This window comes from Crocodylus porosus, unplaced genomic scaffold, assembly GCF_001723895.1.
Source record: "Crocodylus porosus isolate Cpor-Errol unplaced genomic scaffold, CroPor_comp1, whole genome shotgun sequence".
NCBI classification, from domain to species: Eukaryota; Metazoa; Chordata; order Crocodylia; family Crocodylidae; genus Crocodylus; species Crocodylus porosus.
The window spans coordinates 45,218,563-45,242,120 of NW_017728931.1; the positions used below are offsets into that span (position 1 = coordinate 45,218,563).

The 23,558-nt window shown below is 47.2% G+C and overlaps 1 protein-coding gene across 2 annotated transcripts in view; it reads right to left on the reverse strand.

The window, feature by feature from the left end:
- Positions 1-23,558, reverse strand: part of LOC109316563 — a 177,891-nt gene that overhangs the window by 141,052 nt on the left and 13,281 nt on the right. For both annotated transcript variants that reach the window (XM_019544755.1, XM_019544756.1), the window contains exon 2: positions 18,530-18,598. In XM_019544755.1, coding sequence (XP_019400300.1) covers positions 18,530-18,598 — 69 coding nt within the window. The remainder of the gene's footprint in view (positions 1-18,529; positions 18,599-23,558) is intronic.

Below are 23,558 nucleotides of genomic sequence, written 5' to 3' on the forward strand. Positions count from 1 at the left end.
TCAAAGTCGTGGCGGGCGAGATAACGAGGGTGCATGGGCACCCACTTGGCTCGGTAGGGGGCGCCAGGAGAGATGACAGCCGCTCCTGGGTCCCCGCCCTGTGACAGCGTTGTTTGAAATAGATCTATGGCTAGATGGCACTTTTACCATCAAAGACATGGCGGGCGAGAACGAGGGTGCATTGACACCAACTTGGCACAGTAGGGGGCGCCAGGAGAGATCACGGCCGCTCCTGGGACCCCGCCCTGTGACAGGGCCCCACTACAGAAAGGATGTAGACCAATTTGAAAGAGTCCAGCAGAGAACAACAAGAATGGTTAGAGGACTCTGGCACATGACCTACGAGGAGAGGCTAAGGGAACTGGTCTTATTTAGTCTGGAGAAGAAAAGACAGAGAGGATTTGTGGCAGGGCACTGTAGGTGCCTGCCACTTCAAAGGTCTGAGCCAAGCTGCCAGCAGATGCCTGATTGCAGCAGCCATTTTAGATCCCTGGCTGCCTTTATAACCAGATCAGTTTCCTGCTGGCAGGAGAGGCAGCAATATCACCTGGCTACAGGGCTGCTGGTATCATCCTGGAGGTAAGAGCAGGAGCTGTAGGGGATGGTTAGGAGGCTCCTGGTCCTGGGTATGACTTAAAACTCAACCCTGCTGGGAGTGGGTGGCCCAGTGGGGCTCTCAGTGGTGTGGAAGCCCCCAGGAAATGCCAGGCCAGTGACCACCCTGGTGAAAGGCAAGTAGGGGCACCTTAACCCCAGCCCTCACCTTCTGATGGGTAGAGCGCAACATCAGTGGCCAAGCACAATGACCTGCTGCTCCAGGGGGAGCGTGAGAGTCCGCATGAGACCCTGGAGCACCAGTCATGGTGTGTACAAAAAATAACATCAAGGGAGGAGTAGAGGCCAGGTAAGCTTCTGGAAGCACCCGAGCCAGTTGGGGAGAGACCCCACTGGGCCAGGTATGCTCCCAGGAGCACCTGAACTGGGAATGGGGAACCCCACTCCAAAAGCGAAGGCAGGAGGCGAAGACCCCGCTGAAGGACTCAGCTAGTCAATGCTGGGGCCAGGACCTAAGGGTCAAAAGGGCCAGGGGCCCACTACGAGGGACGACCATGATGAGTACAGAAGCTCAGGGTCCTGACTAGGCCTGAGATAGGGCCAGGGCTTACAGAAGCCAGAAGTCTCCACGATTGGGGGCCATAGCTAATGGGCAAAGGTGAGGGTTCAGCTAACTGTCTGAGATGCCATCTGCAAAGCTTGGGCTATGTATGGTGTAGGGGTGGAATGGAGCCACGGATAACCCCCTAATATTGGGGTGCAATAATCGGCAGCCTCCCACTTTGGTTAACAAGTCTTATTAATTACCAACAAGGTGTGGTGGGCGAGACAGGTGAGCGGCATGCCCAGAGGCAGGCGGGGGGGCTAGCTGTGGCTAGCAAGGGATGCCCACCTTGTCACAGGATTAAATTCAACTTCTCAAAGGGTGGTTCCAAAGAGGACAAAGTTTGACTGTTCTCACTGGTGCCAGGTGACAGAACAAGGAGCAATGGTCTCAAGTTCCAGCAATGGAAGTTTAAGTTAGATATTAGGAAAAATATCTTGCTAGGAGGGTAGTAAAACACTGGAACAAGTTACCCAGAGAGGTTACGGACATTCCATCCTTAGAGGTTTTTAAGGCCCAGCTAGATAAAGCCTTGGTTGGGAAGATCTAGTTAGGGCTAGTCCTGCTTTGAGCAGGGGGTTGGACTAAATGACCTCCTGTGGTCCCTTCCAGCCTTAATTTTCTATGATTTGTAATGTGCCTATCACCACATTACCTATGTTCCCTGATCTATCACAGACTTGGGCATGAGGATAACTTTGATCATGTGAGTAGTCCCACTAAGGTCAATGGGACCCTATGTGCTTAAGCACTGGCAGAGCCTAGTCCTAGGAGAAAAGGTCAGTGGCAAGGAATCTTGGAGGACTGAAATGGTATTTGGCAAAATCAAAGGTATTTTGTAGATATACAGTCCTTCTCAATATACAAATGCTTGACTACCTAGAATTGTAAATATGCCTTCCTATCATTATTACTATTATGTTATTAATGGTGATATTATCATAAGTCATTCATCTAAAGATTAACTAAATGTCTGCTTTCTTAAGCAAACACTTACCATTGTAAAGTGCCTCGTTGTTTTTTGGGGGTTTTTTTAAAGAGTACAAATAAAGATAATAAAACGCTGTGTCACAACTACTGGCACTGCATGTTTAAACACCTGCTTCTCTTCATCAGTCCTTCATAACATTGTTAAACAATAATTACATGTTCTGATGAATAATAAGTAAAAATTCTGTAATTGGTCTTGAAAGGGTTTATGCTACTATTATGAGTAAGATATTAATAAAAATAGTCTATTTCCATTTAAGAAAACATACCTTTTGTATATGTGCACCTCAAGAAAAATAGCAGAGGAAATTCACTGCAAGTAAATGGATGTAAGTATGCAGCATTCCATATCACATGGCTTACCTCTTAATATATTTATAGTAAAGGAATTTTGGAGTTTATATAAAAATCAGTGCTCCATTCCTGTGACAATTCTATTGTCTTATTTTGAATCGCAGCTATTTTTAGAAAGTTTGTTGTAGTAGCATTTTGTTGCAGTAACTATTTCCTGTCATGCTGACCAGTATCATCTTATTGTTTGCTTGTAATCCCCCCATCTGCCTGTATCCATCTGCTGTTTTTGATATGCCACCCAAATGACAAGCTTTTTCATGCATGACCATCATTTTGTGTGTACAGCACCATGCACAGTGGAATCCAGATCCATATATTATCGTTGTCCCTAGATGCTGCTACACCAACAATAATAATTTTCAGTATTGGTGAGTTTCATTTTTCTTTTAATCACCCTTTTTGATATCTCATAACTTTTTTTAAAGGTTTCTTTGGAGAAACTTTCTACAGAAATTGTCTATGCTTTGTCTAAGCTTGGTCTCAGCAAGTCAAATATTGTAGAAAATAAGTACTCGGCAAACATGCACACAAGAGAAAAACAGAAATGTTTTATGATGCATGCTAATCTCTTTTCATCACTTTCAATAAACATTTGTGCAAGTGAATGTCTATGCACAAAAACAACTGCAGAAATAGAAAACAAAACTGGAGAAAGAAAAGGGATTGTGGTATTCTTGAGAATATGTATTTGTACTTGTAGGTACCAAAAGAATATTGCCTAGTGCCACCAGAAGCAGTTCTGACATTGTGCTGTCACTGCCAGCATATTTTTATAGAAACCACTTGTACTTCTGTTGAAGCCATTTGTGTTCTTGGCATGTTCGTTGCTCCTGCTTGCACCACATACCATGACACTGCAAAAAGTGAGATCCAAATCCAAAACTAATGGGTGCACCAGCACAAGACATGCCCGCGTATGTAAATCAGAAGTGTTCACACAGCCATCTGGATAGTACCTTGTGGGGAATGGAGACAAACTACTAATAGCAAAGACTCAGTGAAAGTCTTGATGTGCAGCCTGGAGGCATTCCTATTATTGACATGTGGCAGCATGAACCGTCTGTCAAATCATTTTAAATAGTAAACAGTTAAATCAAAATCAAAGCTGACACATAATATATGAACACTTAAAAGACCCAAATTCTAAAAAAGTTTTGATATGAAGTTGTTCATTCAGCTGTAATCTCAGTCCAAAGACTATTTATTTTTTGGAAATCTTAGCCAAAAAAAATGTATTTTTTCATACGTATGAATACTGTAACATGGAAAGTCACTCCCATAAGTTATACCACAGTTCAAAGGGCAGGTATAGACATTACACTTAGATTGGTCTATGTTAACATAGGCCCATCTAAACCCATAACCATACAGAAGTATGATGCATGTAGACCAGTCTAAAAATGGTGCAAGTGGTTTAAGATCTGGTGCAAGGTACACTCAATTCCAACCAATTCAAGTTAGACCAAAGCATCCAACTTCTGTACAGTTTCTCTCAAGTTAGATAACTATCGTCCAGCATCCCAGCCTGCTTTGCCCACCCTAGCAGGGAGGCACACTAGCACTTAGCCTGTGTTCAGCTGCTCTGGCCCAGCACCCAGCAGGCCCCACCCCTGGGCTGTCCCGGAGCCAAGCAAGCACAGCCCCTCTCCTCAGCTCCACATCCTGCCTCCAGACATCTGTCAACCACAGGCAGGCAGCAGGGAGCAGGGAGGTATCTGTATCCCCTGACTGAGCCCCAGGACCTGGGCATCTGAGTCTCCTGGCATGTTCCCTTTCCCCCCACACCCTGTCATGAAGAATGGTACCCATGAGGTACACACAGATGCAAACACTGAGCCCAGGACAACCCTAGCACACTCCGGCACATGCCCATAGACCGCGACCCTGGCACCCACACACCCAGCCAAGGAGCCTCATGCCCCCCCACTCAGAAACAACCCTGGTAAACCTATACTGCATTTCAGAGGCAAGAGCCGGGCACCCTGTGACCTGGACCCCAGCATAGAAACCAGACTCCACCCACCCACCTCCCACAGCCAAGCAGGAGCTGGTGAGGGTGGCTTGCCTCTGGTGGGTTGGGATGGTGGGGGCCAGAACCTCAATACCGGGCATGCACGGAGGTGATCCTGTGACCTCCACAGCTTGCCAACTGCTGGCCAGTACCCAAAGCCATGTGCACCTGGGACACTGCAAAGGTTTTCCTGGCCTGTAGCTACAGGGTCCTGGAGTACTAAGGCAGGGGGAGTTGGGAGGCATTGAGCATCCAAGCCAGAGCAAGCAGGAAACTCCAGGAACAGGTGGGCCATGGCTAGCTGCCTTAGTGTTACAAGTAGATAAGGTAGAGAAATTTCCAAGCCAGAGCATGGGACATAGCCAGAATCATGAGGCATCTGCTGGAAGCCCTTGGAAAATTTAAGGTCATGGGGGCAGCCTGGCCAGTGAAGCCCTGGTCATTCTAGATCAGGGACTACACCCAAATCAAGTGAGGGAGCCATGCACTAGGACCCACACCTATGCTCACCCACCATTTCTTCCATCCATCCACCCTTCTAACCATCCATCCATCCAACCCTTGCAGAAGGATCCTTACTCACTTGCAGATGCCAAGACCCCACAGGCACCATTGATGACCATGGAAGAACACGTCCCATTCTCCTCCAGTAGCCAAACCAAGTCAAGGAACTGGGACTATGGGGAGATGAGGGATCTTGTAGCCATCTGGGGTGAGGAGACCTAGCACCAGCTCCGCAAAGGGCACCACAACAGAGACATGTTCAAGTGCACTGCCCAATATATGCAAGCACAGATCACAACAGGGACTGGGTGCAGTGCCAAACCAAGATGAAATGGATGAAGATCCAGTACAAGGGTATACATGAAGTCAATAAAAGTTCAGAGCTAGGAGGCAGAGCATGCCCTTCTATGAGGAGCTGTCCCACATCCTCAACATAGACAGGGCCATCACCATACTGCACACATATGGCACTACCACAGGAGGGGAGGACTCACCAGCAGAAACCTCACTGCAGGAAGAGGTGCAGGAAGGCCCTGTGACAAGCTGGTCACTGGGGACCATGGGGCACAAGATCTGGTGGCAGTGGTGATCCCTAAGGACTCTGTCCCCTTGCTGCTGATCCCCATATCATCACAGGATCTGGGAATGAATTTACACCTGCAGCTAGACCTGAGCTCCCGTGACATCTTTTCAGGCCTTATCAAGATCATGGAGCCTAACACACCACAGCAGGGGGAAAGCTCCAACATCATGGGTGCTGCAATTCAAAATATGAACCCCAAGACCTGATGCCAAGGCTGTGCACTCCATCTTGCGAGAGCCCCCACCTTGGTCCTCAACCCTGCTGACCATGGCCAACACATGGCCACCAGGACGCCATTCCTGATATAGTTTCCACAGCTGTTTTGCTTCCACTCCCCTGACACCTTCTTGCTGCCCTGCTGCCAGATACACACAGCATTCCCCAGCCCCCCAGCTACCAGCGCAGTGGCTGCAGCTACAGCACAACCCACAACACCCATGGCCAGCCCTCCCCCGAGTTGTGATAAAGACTTTGGCACCAATTGGGGATGCTGTACTGCCCAGGAGAGTATGGCTCTACCCTGTTCCATGTGGCCATAACAGGGACCCAGGCACTGGGAGAAACATGAAACCCCTAGGGGAGAAGACGGGGGGAGAGCGGTTGGTGGGCTGTGCCCACAACCAGAAGTGCAGGTAGGTAGCAGCACAATGATGCCCTGCCAGCCTACAGTCCTCTGTACAAGCCTGTCTCCAGAAGGTGGTCACTGGACCCACCCCATGGCCTTTTCTCCCCCTAACCTCTGAGGTTTAGTGGCTGTTACAGACCATCGCTGCAGTCACAGCCATAGGCCACACGTATGGCTTGGGCCTCACTGGCACTTCTGGGGTTGGCTATCAGCTGGTGGGCCCCACCCCATCAGCAATCAGCTGCTGGGGGACCCCCCCCCACCCCATTGGAGATTGGCTGCTTGGGGACATCCCTCCAGCCAGCGATCAGCCACTGGTGCCCCCCCCACCAGAGGTACCAGTTGCCCATGGTCACAGCCTTCTCATAGGTCATCATGACTGAGAAGCCTAGAAGTGGGGAGTCCAGTGCACAGATGGAAGGAATGGGAGACCAGTGAATGCCCCATCCTGACTGGTCAAATCATAGGGATCCAGACCACAAATTGCTCGAGAGGTTCGGTCTTTCACCACTGGGCAGACCAGTCAACTCCACCCCTCCCTCCCCTTCCTCTCATCCTGGAGTATATCCAAGGCACCAAACCACCCCTTCCCCCCACCCCAGCCTTGAGCAGTTAGCAGCCCATCTCCCATTCTCATAGGCAGATTAACAAATGGGCCTGCTGGGCCCAGGCCCAGGGGCCGCTACCAATTAGGCTCCTCAGGATCCTTATCAGCAGGGAAGTGAAAGCCAGATAAACTTGGGACTGTTTCTGTCTCCCAGCAGTAGCTCCGTGTAGGTAAGTGTAATAGGGCCCAGGCGGGGAGCTAGATGGATTTGCGGGAGGGAGGGGGGGAGAAAGACGGACTGCCTCAGAGTAATCAAGAGTGGGTGAGCAGGGAGTTCCTGTGAGGGGAAACGTTTGTGTCTAGGTGTGCATGTGTCCATCTTTGAGTGCATCTGTGTGCGCATCTGTGTGTGTGTGCATCTCTGTGTGTGTGCATGCATGTACGTTTACAGCTAAACATCCGTCTGTGTGCACGTCTGTATGTGCACACACATCTGAGTATGTGTGCGCATCTGTGTGCGCTTCTGTGTGTGCACATGCATCTGTGTGTGCATGCATCTGTGGGTGGGGGTGTATGTCTGTGTTCATGGCAGGGAGAGTGTGTTCGTGTCTCTGGCCATGTGTAGAGAGCGAGTGAGAATAGAGTACACACTTGGCTGAGCGCTCCTGTGTGTGCGTGCGTGCATGTGTGTACATTTGGCCATAGCGGGGAACAGGAAGCAGGGAGAAGAGGTGGGCATGTGCCCCTGCACCGCCAGACCAGCGGGGTCCACCCAGTCTCCCCTGCCAGCACCAAAAGCCCCCCGCAGCCCAGCTTCTGTAGGGGGAGGGGGCCTTCAATTTTGTGTTTGCCCAGGGCCCCAATACATTTTAGTACACTTCTCCCCATTCTGTGGGAACATAAATCGTTCACACCTCCCTGCCCTATCTCCCAGGAGCATGCTCAGCTACTGGGAGAAGCTGCTCAGAGCACTGGTGCTGAAACATTCCCCTGGGGCTCTTTTCAAAGCCCCAGTACAGGGTGCAGGGAAGGGTCCACATGACGTGATGGGGGTTGGGGGAAATCGTTGACCACACCCAGCAGCCAATCAGGGGTGGCTCAGGTGCTTCATAGTGCTCAATAGTCTGGGAAGCCTGCAGAGGATGCTGGAAGCCATGTAGGAGCACCCCCTGCCTGCAAGCTGCCTGTGTACCCACCCCCCAAGGGTGAACATATATACTGTTTTCCTCCTGATCTAAATTAGGCCGCTTAGAGAAACCTGCATAACTTAGACTGATTTCTCTCCCAGGTTTTTGAACATGTATATGGCCAAAATGTCTGAACTAAGTTCCAAAACTCAGGAGAACAGAGGCAGTGAGGCTTGTATGGCCACCCTATTCTGAACTTAACTATTAAATAAAACAGCTCCTACAAGCTATTGATTACTGGACCCACTAAATTAAAGCCATGGTTAAAATCTGAGGCAGTCTCTGCCTCAGCTTCTCCAACTGTAAAAATGGTATAATGATACTTATCCCTTCCTTTGTACAGTACTTTAGGTACTATGGTTAAGGACACAGGGAAGTGTTAAGTATTATTATTATCTAGACATGTTAAAATATCAGATTAGAACCCCAGGAACTGCTAGATGCCCCAGTCTGGTTATGTCCCTCACTCACTGTTACAGTGTTTGATCAAGAATTACTAAACAGCATGTTTTTACAGTCTTGGCAGATGAATGCTGCAAGTCTCTGGAGGAAAGCAGAAACTGGGACCAGCCTACTGACTGAGCAGCAGGGATTGATCATGTACTGTTACCACTCAAAAATGTCTGAAGATAAGCTGGTACATATAGTTTACCCTGTCATCCCAGCTGGGATGAAGATACTTTATAAAAGAGTAATTTGTGAAAGGGGACACCTCACAGTATCTGCCTGTTATTGGAATTTGAGTCACTTATACCTGAAGGGAAGATTATGCATTTTTTGCCACGAGTCTCATTCTCTGCTATATATTTTTTTTCTTCACATCATATAAAACAAAGCAACCTGACTTGACCCCAGCCTATAATTTCCTATCATTTTATTTTTATAGGTATGCTTTTCCCCTTGAAAAGAAATATTCTAGCCACATTACCATGAACTAGTTTCCTATTGTTTCATCTTTATCAGAATGTTTTCCCTTAAGATGAGGTTTAAGAATCTGGCCCTCTCAATGCAACTCCTTATGTATCCACTTGGCATTTCACACACAAGACTAGATTCTGTCAGGAAGTTCAAGGCCTAATTTATATAACACAAGCAATAATGAAAATTGACCGTAACGAATAGCAATGCTCATCCTGACAGACTCTGAAGTTCGAGGATGCTGCTAACTGACAAGGACCACTGGGACAAACTTAAGTAGGGGACAAGAGTTGTACGCATGCTTTTCTCTCCTCCAAACGCCCACTAGGTCCACAGGTGACACTATTAAGCTATGTTCCCTCTCTGTTTGAGGCACAAGTTGCTTTACACCTGAAAAAGTGTTTGGAGCCTCCTCCAGCTGTCCATTTGTATCCTTTACTCTCACCCCAGCAGCCTCCTGGCACATGTACAGGCACCCTTTGTGAAAGATCATGTATGGTTTTAAAGGGGATATTTAGAATCTAGGAGCAGAGAGAGAACACCCTTCAGTGGACAGCCATCACAAGAAAATACAGGCAATCTCTCATCAGTCATAAGCTGAGTCCAATGAGCTCCCACTGACTCAAAGCCCTGTGGATGAAGAAGAGTTCACTACACAAATTACGTGCACTTAAACTTGCATGGTTTGACTCAGGGAGAAGGTGTTAGCATGGGCCCAGCGAGCAAGACAGAATCCAAAAGGACTGGAGCCCTATAAACCTGGGATATGCACATTCTGAAAGTGCCTGTGCACAAGTCTCCAAGCTTCCACTCCACACTGTCAAATATGGCCAGCTCAGTGGCAATTCCACCTTTAGTTCTCCATCTGAGATAGCAGTTGGTGATATATCCAGTAGAGCTCATCATGAAAAAATACACAATAATGCTGCACTGGTGGGGGGAATTCCCGAGCTATACAATATATGTCTGAAAATATGGCATCTATTTCTCAGTTCTAAAACCCTAACTTCACAGTGTATGCAAGGATTTGCACAGACTCTGCTCCGGAGAATGGAGTGCACCACATGGATTCATTCTTCCTCTTCCATATACCAAGATCATGTTCAGCCTATTGCAGGTTCCCGAACGAGACTGTGGCTCTTCAAGAGTAGGGTTGGGAGCCCCACAGAAATTTAAGTATAGTAGTTGGGTACAGACTACTATGCTAAGAAGTAGACACTGCTGTGATATGTCTACTTCCCGAGGCTACTCCTGATAATGTGCAGGGGGCCCCCAATAGAAAGATGTGGTAGAGATGGCTGCAGCACAAGTGGCACAGTGGCCTCTAGTGGCTGAGGAAGGAAACTGTATTCAGGCAAAAAAAAAAAACCCTGAACTCTTGTGCTTTCTTGTGAGATTACAAGAACCCACCAAAAATGGACCGAGAACAGTACACTCGTGATATGGCGAGTGGTGATGACAATCGAGTTCTTTTCTGGTTAATCCAGCTTGCTGCATTCAAAGGGCTCTTTCCTTTTTTAAAAACAATTTTAGAGACCCTATGCAGATTACAACGTTAACTAAGCTATAGAGTCATATCCTTTGTAACTTTGGCAAGCAAAACACATTGTAGATACCAGAGAAACTTCCAGTTTCCCTACAAGCTATCTGTGTAACAGTCTGCTGTTTCACTCCATTTCAGTGATTACCTGCCATCCCTCACATTCCTCTTCTCTTTCTAGGAGTTCCTTTCCCTGCCTTTCCCTGTCCCCTATACCAGTGTCCTTCATTGACCTCTCCCACACAAGGGACTCCACGTGTCCTCCCCAATCATCTCTTGTTCATTCACCCCTCTACCCCCTTTTCTTTCTTTCTGAGAAATAAGTAATTCAGGGTGTCAATATTAAAGGATATCAGGAAAACAAGAGCTCTGAGATAGGAGTATTGTTAGACTGGAAGACCTGGATGCCTTCTATCAACTTGTTCTTTGATCAAGAGACACTACAGAGGTGGCTGCAGCTCCTGGATCTGCCATCCAAAAGGAAGGCATTCCCTGTTTACCCCATGTCATCATTCCAGTTTACTGAGTTTCATCAAGTCAATGGTTTTGTTAATTGATGAGCAGGACATTCCCTGAAATTTCATAATCAATTGGATGCAAATGTTCAAAAGTTATTGCGTTACAGGCTAATAAAGAAATATCACCTGTGCATGAGACCTTGCATTACTTGGCAAACAAAAAAATACTTAGTTCTAGGTACTGTAAGTAGAGAAGTTGGTGGTTGGCCTTAAATCATAAGGATGGTCCTGAAGTCCTTCCACACACCACACTTACCGATTACTATGGAAGATTTTAAGATCTCATCTACTGATTTGTTTTTCAGGCACTGTAATGGAAGGGGACAAGAGAAAACATACCCTATTTCCTCAAATACAAGATAAGGAGGAGAAAAGCTCCTTAGCCTACCTGCGCATACAAAGAAACTTCATTAAATACATTCTCTATCTTTGAACTGCTGCTAAAAGCAGCATGTACTTATAGTAATGGAACCCACCTATGCGGTTAATTCAATTCAGCTAATACTGAGTGTGACTGTAAAACACATGGCCGGTACAAGACAATCATGGTGATAGGAACTTTTTTTGTAGCCATTAAAAAGTGGGTTGGTATTCCCTCTGGAGGGAACTGGCACCAGGACTGGAGGTACAACAATACCAGGCCAGCACCAGGAGGGCCAGGTCCAACCCTGACACCCTCCTCTTGGTGCCAAAAACATTATATTTTATCTTAGCCAGCAGTGCCTGTGTGTGGTCACTGACCGCTGGTTGGCTCTTGCCAACCCCCACACACACACACTGCTGCCACCAATGCAGCCAGCTGTGAGAGCTCCCCACTCACCACTGCCACACTCATGCTGCCATTTGTGGGAGGTTGCCGTGCCCCCCCCCAGCATGGGTTACTGGTGCCACCTTAGTCGGGGGGGCCACGTGCCCCCCCTGTGACCAGTCAGTGATGGGGGGGGGGGTCCCTCCACGGAGCTATGCCACTCCCAGAAGTGGCTGTGGCACTTCATCCAGGTGCTCCTGCTTGTGTGGGGGGTACCAGCACTCCCACCTGCCATCCCTGCCTGTACTTAAGTAGGGAGCGCAGTAAGACAGGGGGTGCACGTGCACCCCTGTACACCCTCTATGCATCACCACTGTCCCCCAGCCTCTGGGGGCACGCATCATTCATGCCCAAGGCCACAGGTCTTGGGGTTCAGATGCCCCCAGATACTACAAGCAAGCACCCACCATCCAAGACTCTTTAGTCCAGGACATCAGATACTCCCTACACTTGATCTTAGTGCACAAAAGACTGAGAAGCAAAGCTGATGCAATCCCTCTGAATAAAATATATGGTAGTAGCCCATCTGAGCATAATCCCCCTCAGCACTTATTCTTTTAAAGTCCAGTGAGCCACTGTATTACATACATTTTGGCTTTCTCTTCACTCCCACAGCTGAGCTATACTTTTCTTTCCCATTTGCAATGATTCCTCCTTCTTCACCAGCCTTAAATATATAGCAAACATCACCAAATGGGGACCCAAACAGTTCATCCAGAATCCCTCTGTCTCCCTTTTTCTCAGCCTGGTATATATGATAAGTATGGTCCCATGCTGCATGTGGTGGAGCCAGGCAAGGTTGCCCTATGCCTCATCTTCATATACACGTCCCAGGACTCCTGACAAGAACACCTGGCTCCAGTCATGAATGGCGGAGTGTCAATTAGCACATGGATCATTGGTGGGGCAGGGGGGCCAGGGAGGTATCTGGAGTACACACACATACTGAGCAGTGCTGAGCTGTGGGGTCACCATGGTTGTTGACACTGGTGGGGCCCAGCCCAATGAACTATGTGGTAAATCATGAGCTTTTTGGCTTTGGACTAATATCATGCATAGTTTGTACTACATATGTGGGAAGAACTAAGTCTATGGGCACTATATGCAAATTACTATAGCTATGTTTATTTCAAGAGCAGTTTTTTAAAGATTTTCTCCTCAATTCCACATGCTCAGGGAAATCATGGTCTGACAGTAAGGAGAGGGAGAAGGGGCTGCAGGGGAAGAAGTCCAGATTTATTTTCCCTGCTGTAGCAGTGGGAAGGGGACAAATTCAAGACAAACCTCCAATAATTAGACTCTATGCATGGAAAATTATATCAAACATATAGTTTTTCCATATATAGGATCTAATTACTGGATGGGTCAGCTTATAATCAGGATTATTTTATATTTGAGTAAATGCCCCTTTATATTAAAGTGACTTGTAGCATGGGAAATCATTGTATGCTGGGAGATGAATCCACTGTTCTGCTCTGATTATATTCATGCACAGGACAGAAAGATGAGACGTTTCCCTTCTACTGATTAACTGTACAAGGCGTACAACAAACTTGAAACATGACTATCCTCCCCAACATCTTGTAGTAAATACGTTTGGTAAAAGTTCATATATATTTAAGAGTTATGTAATCTGCCAACTCGCTAGTGGTTCTCAACCTTTTTAAACTCGCGTCACCCCTTGTAAAATGCCAGTTTTTAACTCTTACTCATTAGTGAGAGTTAACGGAAAATTAACAGAGCAATTCTTCTCAAAGAACTCAAACACTACTGCAGGTCAGAACAGTTTTTAACTCCATGGATTCCTATTTAAAATGTCTAGGTTTATCTTGTGAATTACATGTAGGTTATTTATTAATTATATTTGTGAATGATGTGTAGGCTCACACTGAGTGGCACCCTACAGGTTTCTTAAAAAGACCTTATGGCACCTGAAGATCTTACACCACCTGCGTTAAGAATCACTGCTTTAAGCTTATATATATTTAACAGCTGTGCAGTCTATCATCTACCATCGCCTCTCTGCAGTGTGTGTGTGTGTGTGCGCGCGCACGTGTGTGTGTACGTGTGTGTCCCACTCTTCAGAGGCCATATAACCGGTGGAGTGCACATGGGTCTTTGTGACCATAGTGGGGAACTCTGGAAGGTCCAATGTCAGGGTTATTAGATCTGAGGAAAAAGTTGTGGCCCCATTTTGCCCTCACCCTAATGCTGACCTAGCTCAGCAATACCTATTTAAACTGCTTTCTTCCTTCAGTCTGACACTGTTATATCACCCATTACTTTGAAAAGTAGCTGGACCATTGTAACACACTGCATTTTATACACAGCCACCATCAAGGTTTACCTGCCCAAAATGAAAGGCGGGAAGAAGCAAGCAAAAACTGGAACCTTCTTCCTAGTTCATGTAGAACTTTAATAAATCAAAATCAAGCAACAAACTGACTGCTGCAAATTTAGGATTTCTTTCTGAATTACTATGCATTAGTGGTTGTGAATCAGCATTACCTTATTTCAGTTAATATTGCCCACAACACCATTTGGAACAAAGTTAAACAACTAGGCAAATTCAGGTTAGTAATGCTCATCAACAAAATGAACTATCGCTATCATGGCTAGAAATATGGACCAAATTCTCATTTACATGTATTAAAACTTATTTGAATCACTCAGCATAGGGAGACATTAAAGTAGGCATAAATTTTATGTACACTTTTATACTAACCTTAAGGCCCCTTCACATTGCCAGAATAGCAATTATACCAGCCAGAAAAAGCTAAGTGTATCTAGTGACAGATATAAAGAGTGTGAATTCTGGCAGGAAAATAGATGAGATAGATGTGGATGATGTAGGTGCAGAGAAGAAACGTGCAGAGCTTTCCACAGATCTTTTAGCAGCAGTAACTGCAAAACCAGCAGGAGGCAATGAATCATCATACTGATTCTCCAGCTCCTGGCAGGATTTCACATACTCCATATCTCTCTCTGCAGGCCCTACAGGCAAGCAATATAGATGGCACTGTTCTAAGACAGTCATTTTCTCACTGTACATTAATCTAAACAAGCAATATACAATTTCAGATTCCCAGTATCATTTTTTCCCTATGACTTCTCTCCACAGTTGTGCCAGCAGCACTGGCTTAGTCTTCTTGCTGCTGCAAGGTTTTGCAACCTCATTGTTTTAGTCAGAAGCAGAAAATTGATTGTTTTTAAAATACAAAAGACACTTACCACAAACATTAGTACTATATTTTGGACAAAACTTGTCAATTCTCTTTTCTCCATAAAAAAGGAAACTGGTAAATTCAAGAAGCTCAGAAAAATTCAACAACAAAATCAAACACAATTGCTTCATAATCTTCAAATGGTGCTATTTCAGCCTTCATATTAGGCATTATTTTGGTAAAGATTTCACTGACGGATGGCAAAGTACATTTGTAAGTCTAATTTACTCTCCATAAGGTGACTTTTAGAGCTAAATTCTGTTAGGAAGAATTTTAATGCTAGGGTATCATAGAAAAAGCAGAGGGCAGAGGGCAGAGTGTAGCCCTTTGGCTTGAGTTTTAAAACTGTATGGTCATGACTAAAGGTTACTTTCCACACCATTCACAATAAATAGGAAGGAAATTAGGACAATTAGAACAGTTAAAATGTAAATTACAGAAATAGCTGAAAACCTTTCCCCCTTCAGTTCCTACTTGGTTAAACAAAGCCCTAACAAGCTACAATCAGAGAGGCCTGCAATGGATCCATGGCAACGAAAAGCACTGGCCTATGGCTACCATCTTCACAGACATACTTACATTAGTTTAGTAGATGTACATGTTCACATTTCAGAAAAAAAAAATCACTAGGCTCAAGCTTAATTCACTGAAAAATGGGATCATTAGCAAATGAAAGAAAAAAATATAACAGGTCAGCAATTTCCTTGATGAACTCAGCTATTTATTTTTATTTGAAAGAGAAAGATTAAATTATTCTTGTAATTTTTGTGCTTTGTATCTCTACTGAAGAGAAAATTACACCTATACTGCTGGTTTTGATTCTTATGAAGCAGATGAATAATAAAATCAATGCCTCAGGGTCTACATATCCCTAAAATATTCTGTATAGAGACATCTGAATAGCACATTAAAGGTGACAGCACTAACAACAGTGCAAAAGATTATAGAGAGCAACCACCTCTCAAGGTTTTATTTGTTGTTGTCAATTTGTAATGTTTTATTATCGTTTTGGGTGAGGGGCGTTATTTAATCGAGTAGAAGCTTGAGAGCTGTACAACAGCATAAAAAGCACCAGCTCCAAAGCTGATCGGAACAGAAAGTCCTCAAACCAACAAGTACTAAAAAATAAATATCAGCAAGAATAAAATCACAGGCAGTTATGATGTGGATATAAGGGCCACATCCAGACATGCAAGGACATTTGGTTCCCCAGAGACAACTAGCAGTGACGCACCTTGTGCCACCACTAGTTGTCCCCAGGGAATGCCTGTGCTACCCACACTCTGGCACACGGCAAATTATCCCGGGTGGGGTAGGTGAGGCTGGGGCCAGCACTGGGCTGGCCTCAGCAGACTTACCTGGGCCCTTGGGGGTTCTGGGGCTACAGCCATGTCCCTCATGCCATGCAGAACCTGGCCAGCAATGAAGTGTGGCTCCAACCAGCCAGGCTCCAGCTTTGGGTGGGGCATGCTGCCGCCACGTGCACCATTCTGCTTTTTTTTTGGTCAGGTTTTTGACCCCTGGATATTCAGGTGTCAAATAAACCTTCTGCACTGATCTGCTGCAGCATGGAGAACAACAGAATGTGCGGTACGTGGCGTGACAGCCATGTCATGGCCATGTTCATCTGGATGCGGCCAACGACCAAGTACAGACAAGCCTGAATTGATTCAATCTTTGCAGGTTAGTCTAACCTGTGTAGATTGAACCAATTTGCAAGTTGATTCCATAAATGCAGCCACATGTCTGCAGTGGCTGAGGCTAGAAGCTGAGGGTGCTAGAATGAGCCCTCCCTTCCCTTCAGCAGCAGCCACAAAACTGGAGGAAAGCTGATCTCAGGGGGAAGTGGCCAGGCCCTGGAAGACCTGAGTATGACTGTGGAGGGGTTTAAAGCCCCACCCTGGCTTGCAGGAACCCCAGCTGGGGTGTGCCTGGAGGGGGAAGGGAAGCAGCCCTTGCCAGATTTGTCCCCAAGGGAGGGGCATGGCCAGACACCAACCAGGGCAGTACCTCAGGTGAAAGGGGGCAGTGAGAGGGATTCAGCTCCCCTGTTTCCCCTCTCTCCCATGGGCATAGGGACCCCAGATGGGATCTGCCTGGTTTTCTACCCCACTGGCCACGCATGCAGCAAAGGACATAGCCAAAACCTGCCAGCATGGCCCTGTCATCCACCTGCCTCACCTAGGACTGAGACTGGGGCTGAGCGAGGCAGTGGTTCCATGGTATCCTGGCCCAGCCTGGGCTCAGGGAGCTGGGAGCAATCCAGGCACACAGCTCCTGCAGCTCCAGCCTGAGCCACAGCCAGCTGGGAAGAGCCATATCTCCACAGCGCAGGCCGGGCCAGCCCCTCTGCACCTGCCCTCAGCACCGCCCACAGGCCAGCCTGGCTCAGCCCAGCCCCATCCCCAGCCCCAGTCTCAGCCCTGGGCGAGGCCATACCAGCCACCTCTAGCCATGTCTCTACCCCTGCTGCTGGAGTGGCAAGGGGGGGGCAGATCCTGACAGGGGCCACTCCACCCTGGCCAGCAAGACCCTATCTGGAGTCTCCCGGGGGAATGGGGAGGGAGATGGGATAAAGACCTTCCCTGCACCTTCACCTTATGGGGCCATACCTGAGCAGCATCTGGCACACCTCTGCCCTTGCTCCCCCTAGAGAACAGAGGGGCAGGGCTAGCCCTGCTCTCTGGAGCAGAAAGAACAGCACAGCACAGCACAGGGCTGAAAAGCATGCTGGGATGCTGGGGGACTCTGATTCAACTTAAACCAGGAAGGGGTCTGGGATAGGAGTTTCATAGATCAGTTTGACTCAAATCAGTGAAGTCGGATGCTACATTCAACCAGGTTTATGTTAAACCAGTTTCAGCCATTTTAAAACTGGTTTATATGCATGAACTTCTGTTCTGTTACAGATTTAAATCAGCTTCTGATCACTTAAACCAATTTATGTGTAATTTCTGTCCCTAGCCAAGGTGTGCAAGTAGAGTATTACTGTTGCAAAAATCTTGTTCACTTCATAAAGAGTTAAACGGTCAGCTGGTGTTATTAAAGGGTAGGATCTAAAATTATACTTCCTATTAAATATTTTTGTGTTGCCATCCAATAGGCCAAGATAAGTAACAAGCTTTGTTTTCTAACAGATTCCTCATAGACCTAGGTTGGGTTCTGTTGTGTGTTGGTCTAAAACATCCCTCAGCATAGTATCTGACACTTGGTCTGCTCATTTGTTTACTAGGATGTTGTTAATGTGGTTGAGTTACCTATCTACATACCCCTGAAATGTGCATTGCTATGTTTCTGAGACATACTTTGACTGTCTCATTCTTTCCATAATTAAATGAAAATGCTGTTTTGTTTCATAGAAAGAGAAGACTACTTCCTGCATCGGTCAAGCAGGGAATATAAAAGGCAGATACTGAGCACCCTTGCGGGTGATCCTGTACAGGGCCCTCTTCAGTAAATAACTCTTAAATGTACAATAATCCTGTCTCAGTAAAGAACTTCTGTCATGTAGCTCAATACAAAACAGCATTTAAAGAAATAAAGTGGTATGATGGTACTTACATCATGGTGGTAAACTCCTCTGTCCCACAAAGTTACACTAGTCACAAAGCTTGTATAGTAAGGAACAGTCTGTAATATATTAAAAAATCACTATTATTTTAACAGCATAATCCTATTTTTCCAAGTTAAATACATCATATTTAAGATCAACATCTAAAATTTTAAAAAATACATTAGGTCTAAACAGATGCTCACCTGGTATCTTCTCATAAATTAAATAAATATAGTTGAACCAGTGGTTTTCAACCTTTTTAGACTCAAGACATGCTTCATCAGATTCAAGACACCCCTCAGAAAATGTAAGTTCTTAGTTTGACTGCAGAAAAATAATAGCACAGTTCTTCTGTTGTAAAGACCAAAACAGATCAGAATGTTTTTAACACTGTGAATTCCTATTTGAAATCTCTGGGTTTAGCTTATAAATCATGTTTGCGTACCTCACAGCACTAACACTGCATGGCAACCTACTGCACACGTGAGAGGATCACTAGGGATCAGTATACTATGGCACCCTGATTGCGAATCACTGAGTTAGATGCTAGCTTCTGCCTGAGACTTTTTACCTCCCCAAGCCTGATGCAATGAGAAGCCTTGCAATTTTTCAGGAACACATTGGTCAACATTCTTAACTGGCCAGTGTGGTAGGAAATAAAAAAGGTCTTTATTCCAATATTATTCTTATATCAATCGAGGCACTATAAGGAGTACTACTTCTCTCTCCAGTCTAAATTTTGGGACCCAATATATCTCGATACTACAGCCCATAACAATGTCAATGTTGAAGACAACAATGATCTGCCTTATGCCTTCAGGTATCAACTCAGAAGTCTATCACTATTCAACATTGCACTGAAGTATGTGATTAACTTTGGGCATGTGTGTAAGTGCTTTGAAGCTTGATCCTATAAAATGCTCATCTGTATGGCCCCAGTCCAAAAGAATACCAAGCATATTTAACTTTAAGCATGTAGATAGCTCACTGAAGTTATTCTGGCTATTCATATACTTGAGTGCTTTGTTGGCATCAAAGAACATGTATAAACATAAACCTAATGCTTTGTTGAACTGTGGTCTTAAACCTAAGAGTAAGATCTTGCCTACTACCAAACTATATTGGCCAACATTACCTAGAAATAGTTGTGACTTCTCCAAACACTCAAGCTAGTTGGATATTTTTCATTATGGATTAAGTGAATTTGACTGTTTCAGAGAACAACTATTTCTACAAATATTTCCAGCATTGCTATTTCATCAAGCAACTTATTTGACAGGAACATTAAAATGAATCAATTACATTTTTCAATGTGGTCTGCCATTGTTAGTAAGCAATTGAATTCAGAGTAATAGCTCATGATAATCCTTTTCCCAGGTTTGTCATTTTAAAGTAAGCTAACACTGTGTCTCTATGCTTAATTAGTAATGATGAGTAATTTATTATTAGCCTTATGCCCTATTCTGAATATAAACCCACAGCATCAGTGCTTATCACTATTATTGTTCAATGTAGCTACTCAAAGATCTCATGAGGTAAAGTAGCAAGTATGCTGACAAGACTCAGTCAATCATGACCATTTTCTTTCCTAAGCCCAATGAAGACAAGCAGTTTCAGTTCAAGCACTAGTAGGCCCTCCCAACTATAATGTAACCATGGTAAAAGCCACAACAAACAAAGATAAGACAGGTAAGGAAGGAAGGAAGGGCTCTGACTTTTTAACTACTTTATTCAGGAGTTCAGGGTACAAATGGTTGGCCCCTCCAGGGGCCAGGTCCAATATACAAAGCAAAGACAAATTACCATCAAACCAAGAGCACCATGCCATTACATTCATAACACCACACAGTGATAGACACCTTTGCTGTATTACACGTCATGCCTAACATGCCATTATGAAGTCGGGACACCAGCCACACAGTCATACAGGCCAAAGCCCTCTATAAACAAATGATTCCTACCCTGCTCTATTCAATCATACACATGACAACACCTTCAACTTCCCACACAAAGAAAAAAAAAGCAAAAAGCAGCCTGGTGAGGGCCCAGGGCATGGCACAAACTAGGAATCACAGTCTGACACCAAGCCTGCCCAGTCGCCCAGACCGTTCATGACTTCAGAGCGCGTATTGAAGACAGCTGTCCTCCACATGGCACAGTGCTCCCTCAAAGGCCCAGCATGCCTTAAAGATGGGCACCACCCGCCGGAGCACAGCGTGCTCAAACTTCACCAAGAGGCACACCTGCACCAGGAGGCTGAAAAGCCACAGGGCATCATCTGAGCCAGTCCCATCAAGCTGGTTGCAGTGGCTCTTGAGGACGGCCATCTTGGACTGACCCAGTAGAAAGTTGGCCAGGCAGATGAGGCCCCACTTGCCACCCAGTAGAGGTAAGAGCACACATAGGTGGTCTCCGAGAGGCTCCTGGCCAGCTTGCCAGCCACAGCTGGGGTGACTGGCAGCACGGGAACAGCCTCGCTGCGAGCATCCGCAGCACGGGGGACCTGGCATGCCCAGAGATGGGCGTCCAGGGTGGCTGCTGCGTCCGATGGAAGGGCAGCCCAGATGTCACGCAGGAGACAGCCCACACTGCAAATGGGGCACTTGCCTAGCCAGGTGGTCAGGGCCTCGGGCAAGAGCCAGGCCAACCAAGCGGGGTCAAGGAGATGGCTCAGGCAGAGGACACGTGCCTGGATGAAGGCAGCTGTGAGGCTGGTGAAGGCCAGGCTCAGCACAGGGCACCACAGGGCTTCATTGTGCACCAGGGGCTCCCTCAGCAGCTCAGAGAACTGAAGAGGTTCTCCTCAACACCCCCAGGGCAGAAGGGGCAGGCTGTCGAGGAGGCTGGGTCAAAGTGGGACGCAAATGTGCCAGTGGCTAGGATGCCATGCAGTAATGACCACTGCAGATCACAAATCTTCTTGGCGGTTGGTGGCTTATACAATGTGTGCCAAGCTGGGTGGGCCAGTGGGAAATCTGGTGGCCCCAGGCACCATTGCCATGGTGTATCAGGGCAGCCCACCAGCACTTGGGCATGGTGGACATGAACCACCCAGGACATACAGGCTTCTACATAACAGAGAAGCAAAGGAGAAATCTGTGTATCACTGTCAGGAGGCACAGGGAGCATCAGCAGGGTGCCCGGCCCACCAGCCAGCTTGCCAGCCACAGCCAGGGTGACTGGCAGCATGGGAAAAGCCTCACTAAGGGCATCCACAGCATGAAGGAACCTGGCATGACCGGAGATGGTCATCAGGGTGGCTACTGCTTCCAGTGAGGAGGAAGCCTGGATGTCATGCAGGAGATGGACAGAGCACATGCCCAGCTGGGTGGTCAGGGCGTCAGGCAAGAGCCAGGCTGGCTGAGCGGGGTCAAGGAGATGGCTCAGGCAGAGGACACACACCTGGATGAAGGTGGCTGTGAGGCTGGTGAGGGCCAGGCTCAGCACAGAGCACCACAGGGCTGCATTGTGCACCAGGGGCTCCCTCAGCAGCTGCAAGAACTGCAGGCACCAGGCCCAGGGCTGGAGGTGGAAGGTGGCCTTCCAGGCTCATACCATGCTGTGGTAGAAGGCCAGAAGCACTGCCCAGTTCAGGAGCATGAGGTCCAGCAGAAAGAGCTCCAAATTGAAGTCGAGGGCTCCCACCCTCTGCAGGAACCAGCATGCCAACTGTTGTCAGGGTAGGCACTCCTCACCATAGAGGAGTCTCTGAAGGGCTTGCAGGCAGAAGGCAGCCACTTTGCTCACCAGGTCAACCAGACTCGGGCTCCCCTCACTGACAGGTAGGTAGATGATGGCCCATGGGAGCCAGTGGCACCCATCCCAGAATAAGTCTACCAGAAGGCACTGGAGTCTCTTAAGCAGATCCAGCAGCGGGTTGAGTATAGTGCATCAGTGCCACGTGGTCGCTGCCACCAGGTTGTTGGCGATGAGGACACGTCCACGGTAGGAGAGGCTGGTTAGGCACCAGCACCACCATTGCAAGTGAGCCTCCACCTTCTCCTCAAGGCTATCCCATTTGTGTGCCATGCAGGTCAGCGGCCACAGAAACACTCCCAGGACCTGAAGGCCCTTGCAGTGCCACATGAGGCTCCCTGACAAAGCCAGGGGTGTTGCGCTGCTCCATGTACTGAGCAGCAGGGTATCACTCTTATCTCAATTGATACAGGCTGAGAAGGCAAGCTCATAGGCTCACTGGCAGTCTGTCAGGGCCCACACATCTTCCTGGGTGTTGAGGAAGGTGGTCACGTTCATCCGCATATGCCTATAGCCAAAGTGGAGGGCCAATGGATGGACCCGTGGCTGATGGCAAGGCCACACCACTCAGGCAGCACCACAGCACATGCAGCAGCAGCTTAACGGTCAGGGCATAGACCATGCCTAACAGGGGGTAGCCCTGACAGATGCCCCTGCACACAGGGAATGGGATGCAGAGCATGCCATTCACCTTGAGCAGGCTGGAGGTGTCTTGGTACAAGACTCAGAGGGCTCCAGTGAAGAGGGGCCAAAAGCCAAAGGCCAAGGTGGGGGCCTAGGAGAAGCCAAAAGGTCTTGTGGAACTTGGCGGGTAACCTGTCAAGGCCTGGGACTTTGCCGGAAGTGAGGATGGCTGTGGCAACTGCCAGCTCCTCCAGAGACAGTTCCCACTCCAGCTCACTGACTTCCAGGGCGCAGAGACATGGCAGACCCTCAGGGAGTTCTCGTGTGACCTCGAAGCAGAATGGCTCGACTGCAAACAGTCACAATAGAAGGCAACATCATGCTCAAGCACTTCACCCAGGGCCATGATTACCCAGCCCTCGGGGGTCTTGAGGTGATCTAAGACTTCGCTCACTGTCTGCCACCACTCCAGGTCAAAGAAGAAGTGGGTTGGGGCATCAGCTTCTGCCAGCTCTTGGTAGTGGGTGTGGATCCTCACTCCATGGGCTGCACTCTCCGCCAAGTCACGCAGGCATTTCCTGCGGAACTGGAGGCTCTCATGCAGCACCATTTACTGCCAGTGGCCAGCAAGGTGGCCTTCAGTTCTACCACATGTTC